The sequence below is a fragment of the Sinocyclocheilus anshuiensis genome, unplaced genomic scaffold, assembly GCF_001515605.1.
Source record: "Sinocyclocheilus anshuiensis isolate Anshui unplaced genomic scaffold, SAMN03320099.WGS_v1.1 scaffold1495, whole genome shotgun sequence".
Lineage (NCBI taxonomy): Eukaryota > Metazoa > Chordata > Actinopteri > Cypriniformes > Cyprinidae > Sinocyclocheilus > Sinocyclocheilus anshuiensis.
In genome coordinates this window covers 721,970-728,944 of record NW_015558671.1, presented here as the reverse complement: position 1 = coordinate 728,944, position 6,975 = coordinate 721,970, and the positions used below count along the sequence as shown (strand labels likewise).

General features: G+C 36.0%; 2 protein-coding genes across 2 annotated transcripts in view; one reads left to right on the top strand and one right to left on the bottom strand.

The window, feature by feature from the left end:
* Positions 1–6,074, bottom strand: part of ak8 (adenylate kinase 8) — a 27,357-nt gene extending 21,283 nt beyond the window's left edge. Inside the window, exons 1-6 of the mRNA XM_016477437.1 lie at positions 6,028–6,074; positions 5,553–5,695; positions 5,396–5,477; positions 4,978–5,027; positions 4,539–4,649; positions 3,532–3,600 (exon numbers count right to left, since the gene is read on the bottom strand). Coding sequence (XP_016332923.1) covers positions 3,532–3,600; positions 4,539–4,649; positions 4,978–5,027; positions 5,396–5,477; positions 5,553–5,636 — 396 coding nt within the window. The 5' untranslated portion in view covers positions 5,637–5,695; positions 6,028–6,074. The remainder of the gene's footprint in view (positions 1–3,531; positions 3,601–4,538; positions 4,650–4,977; positions 5,028–5,395; positions 5,478–5,552; positions 5,696–6,027) is intronic.
* A 122-nt stretch (positions 6,075–6,196) lies between these two features.
* spaca9 (sperm acrosome associated 9) overlaps positions 6,197–6,975 on the top strand; it is a 2,578-nt gene continuing 1,799 nt past the window's right edge. Inside the window, exons 1-2 of the mRNA XM_016477441.1 lie at positions 6,197–6,244; positions 6,341–6,503. Coding sequence (XP_016332927.1) covers positions 6,360–6,503 — 144 coding nt within the window. The 5' untranslated portion in view covers positions 6,197–6,244; positions 6,341–6,359. The remainder of the gene's footprint in view (positions 6,245–6,340; positions 6,504–6,975) is intronic.

Genomic DNA, 6,975 nt, shown 5'->3' with positions numbered 1-6,975 from the left:
ATTTTTCTGTTTACATTTCTATAAATGCACTTGCTTTTCCCCACGGTCAGCTACTGTGCTTAAATTGTAGTTTAAAATTGTTTTTATATAGGCAAAACAATATCCTGCTTGGAAAAATACTTAAAAAAACCAGTAATAGGCTTTGAATGAATAATTTTATATGAATAATTCATATAAATTGCTGCCCTGTACCAGTCTAAATAATGAATGTATAAATTGTTTTATGAATAAGGAGTAAAACTGGCCCATATGGGGACTCATGAAGGGAGGCAAATGGAGGGTTAAATCCATAAAATCCTTGAAAATGTACCTAATTCTCCAGCTCCTCTCCACACTTCTCACTTAGCAATAAAAATAACATAAGAAAGAAAACCGCATGCATATCATTCATTAGTTACAAATCCATTAAAAAAAATCCTCCTCTCTAATAGTCTCCTAAATCCCAAGGCTTGCTGTGCAATGGTGCTGTAAAATAAAGAACAGTCAAAGAACCAACTCCCAAAAGTGCTTGTTAGGGGCCAACTTATTACTGCAGCGAATAATCTTAAAATAAATAAATATATGCAACAAACATTTATAGATCTAAGTATTATCAGAGGAGCTGTGGGTTTTTGCTGCCGAGTTTCGAGTGTCTGTTTGATATCAGCCTTTGTTTTTTCAGGCTTTGATCTTTAACTGCAAACCTATCCTTTGCTTCACCTGATCTCAGCGCACAAGTTTCCTCCCACTTACTTTCCCATTAAGCATTTGATTGCCTCTGTGGCTGGGAAGCCCATGAGCAGGGCCTGACTCACAGATTGCTTGAAAGGCCTCTAGCCTACACAATCTAACTGCCATGAATATAGGAAAAATACCGGGTGGATGTTAAGAAAACCACAGGCTCTTGAATTACAAATGTCAGTACACTCTTAAAAATAAAGGTTCTTTATATTGGCATCTTTTATTCTATGAAGAACCTTAAACATTAGCAATTCTAGAATAAGATGCTGGAATAATATTTATTACAGAACACACAGACATCATCTGAGGATTATATACAAATATGCAACTGTAGACATTCAGACATTCAGAGACCGACAGGTAGAGTCCAAACTTGCTTCAGTAAAACTTCTGTACACACATACACGCTCTCTGCACACATTAACTCCCGCACAGACATACATCTGAACACAGAGCCCCACTGCGACTTGTTTCATTCCGTTTCATCCCCACATCAAAAGAGGCTGTGGTACTGTAGCAGTGGGCTCAGACAGAGACCCCAGGACTGGAACATCTGCAGTGAGGCCAGCTATCACAGGAGGGACATGCGTGGAGCAGATGTCACCAGCCAGCCCAACAGCAGGCAAGGCAGGGGAGCAGAAGCGGCGCCCTGACATGTCACTCACAGACCCCGACATGCAGCTCCCCCACACAATAGACCGACAATATTGCAGCTTGCGTGGCTGCAAAACACTCCACTTGACTTTTACAATTAGATCTCAATTAGTTGTTCACTTAGCTGTTAACCACTGATTATGTGGTTATTTTATATTTTGTGCTAGTTTTTTAAATAAAAAATAAAATGAAGTGAAATGAAATGAAATGCCAAAGAATGCAACAGAACCCAGGTCTCATGATTTTTTTTAAATATTGAAATTCTTTTCATTTGATATGGCATTTCAAATGCAGCGCGCAGTGAAAAATACTGGAAAAACAAGACACATCAGTTATGGCTTCAGAAAATTCAGCTTTGCCATCACAGGAATAAATGCATATTAAAATATATACATATTAAAATATATTAAAATAGAAAACAGTCTAAATTGAATTACATTTAAAATTGTAATAATATTTCACAATATTATGTTTAAATATGTTTTGATCAAATAAACGCAGCCTTAGGGAGCATAAGACATTTTTTTTAAATCTTACCGACCCCAAACTTTGGAAATTGCCTGAATTCTTTTATTGTTGCTGTTTAACTAAATCAGATTATTATATTTTTTTTAAATGTCAGGTAAAACATGTCCGTAAAGTATTATCTGCATTGTGTGTTCTCAAAAAGTTTCAATATCATTTCATTCGCAAACTTTTCTTTAGATTACTCCTTTCTCCCTCAAAATAGAATTACAGACACTATGCAAATTCAAACAGCATAACTTTATTTGGAGGCCTCATTAGGGATCCAGATGACTGTGACATGCGCCCCATGATCTTTCTTTCTTTCTTTCCTTCCTTCTTTTTTTCTAATTTACTTTAGGGTCCATCTTTTTTTCCAGGACTGAAAGGCACTCATTAAATTGACATTTTACTTTAAATCACTATTCATTACCTATGCTCCCTCTCTTCATTTTCCACAAGTCTAAAGTTTTACAAACAGCAGCCTCATGAGAGTACGAGAGAGCGAGGGAGAAAGAATTAAGACAGCTTGAGAAGCAGTGACAGGCAGAGATGAACTAGATGACCTAGATTAGGCATGATTAACATTCATTGTTGCTTAATTTGGAAAAACAGGTAGACAAGCTCACACACGTAGGCATCCGTGGCAGAGCAATTAAGCTTAGCTGTCTAGGCTCCAGTGGTGATGTGACATGTCAATCATTCCATTCTTTGGCCCATTTAAGTGTGTGCGAAGCTAGAGATCATGAGATGAAGGCTCCTCATGGTGAGCCAGAGATGCTTTGTCAGGTGTCTAAATCTACAGAGGAAAAACTCTACCTCAATCCTCCGCTCATATACGGATCAGTCGGGAAGAAAAATAATTAAATAACCTGATAAATACTATCAGACAGTTTGCCTGAAGGGATAAACATCCATTACTAGATTCAAAGCAGTCACTAATCACAAACTACTGAGATTAAAAGGTGAAAGTTAAAGGATGCCAAGCGAAAAAACTTTCGCGATGGGATTCTTGGCTGAGTAAAGCCATTTGCGGAGTTTAGTGAGGAATAAAAGGAGATGCTGTTTGGAGTCAGACGATTTACATATTCCTCCGTGCGGCCGCACAGAAGAAACTGACACTTCAGAGAAAGACACGATCAGGGAGACCGTGATTGATTGTGTGATTTGATGGAGAGATGAAAGGAGGAATCAAAAGGGTGCGAGATCTGAGAGTGTACGTGTACGGACACCTCAGCGGTGAGGCTCTTAAGTGGCATTAGTACTGAGATCACATGTAACTGGCAGCCGGTGAGGGGCCCGCTGGTGATGAAAGCTTTCCTCAGAGAACTCTCACCAGCAGTCTTGCATTCCCCGAGACCCATCCCAGCAGTCCTCAAGGGAGGCGGAGAAACACACGTCTAATTATTTATCATAGAAGGTTGAGTGTAAATAAAGAAAAAATATGACAAATTAATTGGGCATCACGCTTGTAAAAATAAACACAGTTCAAAACGCGGAGGTTACGTGCAAGTTCACGATGAAAATATGTTTCTCTCACTTTCTTTTTTTTCCACATTTTAGACAATTTGAGTCAAACGCTCAGTGTTAATTTTTCTAAATTAATTACAAAAGAAATGAGTAAATAAAAAAATAAAAAAACCAAGTCCTTACCCGTCGAACACAGTCTAGTTTTGACAGGCGTTGCTGAATCAACTGTCTCCAGTGGTCTTTAGGGATCTTCTATCAGACCAACAAAAAAATGTGAGTAAATGTTTTATTCAAATTCAATTATTAAGAATTTTTTAAAAATAATTTGTCTAAATCAGATCCTATATATTAATATAATATTAATATAATGTTAGACCAACATCAACAAATCAGTAAAGTCAGAGAGTAAATGTTAAAAAAATGTTGAAATTGAATAATTAATAACAATCGTCAAGAGTCAAACAGAAATATAAACCAACTGACCCGTCATTCGTGTGCTTCTAACAAACCTACCTGAGATATATCTGTTCTATAGTAAATGTCTGTCAGTGTCCACCAAAACAATACAATAATTATTAAACAAATACATTCAAATATGCTGTTGAATCTCTAATTACTTATGACATCCTCTGCTGCTTTCATCTTACTCTCCTTTGTGAATTTTGTGAAAATTATAATAATTGGAATCTTTTGGATCGTTCTATTTTAAACTCAAGGCCATGGCGAGTTTAAGTGAGAGGATAATTAGAATAATTAAACCATTGGGAGGCACTTTTCCTAAGCACATCTCTCTCTTTTCTTCTAATTCTACTCAACTCTGCTGATTTATCGACTAACTAGCCTGCATTGCATTTGCATGATCAGACTTCAGACAAAATCAGTTCTATGTCTTTACAATACCACAGAGACAACATTTACTGGCATCCAGAGAGTATAGCAAATGCTGATAACATTACCTTTCCTACTTATACATCTAAAATGAATATCATGATCAAGCCATTCCAGACTACTTTTCCTTGAAGATACTTTGCCATTACGCAGTAACATGTTGTACACACAAGCTTACAAACAGATCCCCTCTTCTAGGCCTCCTAAAAAGGCAATTGTATTCATAACAGTCTATGGTAAACCTTTTAGAAGTATATGTGTTTTCAAGAGAAAGGACAAAGCCTGAGAAAGAGAGACCCCACCTGCTTTTTGTCTTGGTCCTGCTGTGCAGCTCTGCTTAAGTCACTGTCATCCTTTAAGATATCGCTAAAAGTTACGTGAATAGCCTGTGTGTGCTCACACAACTTGTTAGCCTGCAACAAGACAAAAGAGGACAATCTGCAGCACCATATAAAATGACAGAAATGAAAATACTCTGAACAGATAATGCTGTACAGATGACTGAAGCAGTATTGGGATCACATCAGATTGAAATGTAAGTCGCATTGTCATGACAGGTGTATTTATAAATACATTTCAAAACTGAAACACAAAACACAAAAGAAACAAATATAATGTATGCAGAGTTATTTACAGGAAAAAAAAGACATACACAAGTAAAGTACACACTAGAACAGTTCAACTGTAACAAAGTTTAAATTGCAGAAATTAATTGAACTACTACTGAAAAGAGGCACTTACTATGGTTCTCTTCCCGGACGATGGAGGACCTAACAATATAATTCTTGGCACTGGAACAAATATATTTGTTAAAATGAATGAACTGTCCCCAATACATTACTGATGCAAGGCAACATTATAGTTAGTTAAATCTAATAATGTATTTCTAGTTGATATCAAAAAGCTGGCAGTTAGCATCATTCTACAATGATGTTAAACTGGGTTTTATCTGAACAATGTTAATAAATGAGTTGGAAATGTACAGCTCCTTTAACTTTACGTTACGATTTTTATTTGATATTATGTACGACTGCGCCATCTTGTGTTAAAGAATGTATTATTATAAGAATGTATAACTTTAATACTACCTAATTTAAATAATAATTAAACAAAAATAGTAAGGATTTATCAATAGTGCAAATACAGAAAAAACCCTTACCAACACTGTCCCTTTTCAAGAAGTTAATCAGGTGTTGAATGGGGTCCTCTGGTTTGTCCACCATCAACTTTCTCACTAGTGTCTGCAAATGTATAATTTATTTGATTAAAACTGCCTTCATAAACTTGTTAAACATTGTCTAGTTAAATGTCTATACCTGGACCAGGTGAAATATGTCATGTTTCTCTGCATAAATGGCCATTTCAGGTGGGATTCTGAGGAGCCGTATCGTCGCATCCATCACTGAAGAACACCACACGACACAGAGAGCTCACCAAAGACTTGGAAATCTGTAAATAACTGTAAAAATGTGAATTAGTTCACAAAGGGAGAGCTTCAAACTAATAAAACACATAAAATAGTCTTTGATTAGAAAGCGGGAAAAGACTCTTGAACTTATGTAAACAGAAGGAGGAGGTTTCTGAGGCAAGGATGAGACGTGTTTTACAAAATACGAGTAACGTTAACGTTAAACAAACGACGTTTTCGGATTTTCCTTTCAAACAGAACAAATGACGGAAATTAACGTACATAGGGGAAATTTGATGAATGTAACGGGAACCACGTAGTTACTTGATTAAAAAGGAGAGTTAAAATTAAGAAATATTATATTATATTATATTTAATGTTACCTTGGCTTGAAACGTTGCTGTTGCTAGTTTGCTGTGCACATGCGTTTGTTGTTACTGTTTGTTGCCAATGGTAACTTGGTCAGCCAATCACCATCACCACCACCAGAGAGAGCACAAGTATCATACTCTTGTTACTGAGCAACGCAAAATCAATTACACAGAAACAGTAGCGACTCTGCGGAAATTTGATATGCCGTTATAACACGTACTAATAGAGGTAAGTTCTAATATTACATGTCATGAATACTATTTCTTTTTACAATATGATCTTCTTTATAATAAAATTCTTCACTGCCTGTTCCATTTTAAACAGGTTAACTACTAAAACTGAGATGGCTGACGTCAGAGAGCAGCTACTTTCCACTGAGCAGAAGTATAAACTTTTCAAACAACAGCAGTTTATATTTATAACGGCTCTTGAGCGCTCGAGGGAGCAAGCCAGGGACAAAACTGAGCCTGTCTCCATCGTGACACAGGTGATGATTTATTCACACTTTCCAACGTAATCACACTTTACGGTGTTATGGTCAAATATTCGTATCATTACTTAAAGCGTCTGCTAAATGTAAATGTAAAATTACACAATAACTACACTATTGTTCTACAGTTTGGGACGGTAAGATTTTTTTTAATGTTTTGGAAAAAGGTCTTATGCTCAACACGGCTGCTTTTATTTCATAAAAATACAGAAAAACAGTAATGAAATATTATTACAATTTAAAGTAATTATTTGCAATTTTGGGACATTTTAAATGTAATTCATTCCTGTGATGGTGACTGGAAGGCTGTTTAAAGCAGCCAATACTCCAGTCTTCAGTGTCACAAGATTCCGCAGAAATCTTGTTAACATGCTAAATTGGTACTCAAAAACATTTCCTATTATTAATAATGTAGAAAGCAGCTATGTAATGTAGATAAATACAAGAATTATTAAAAAAAAAAAAAAAA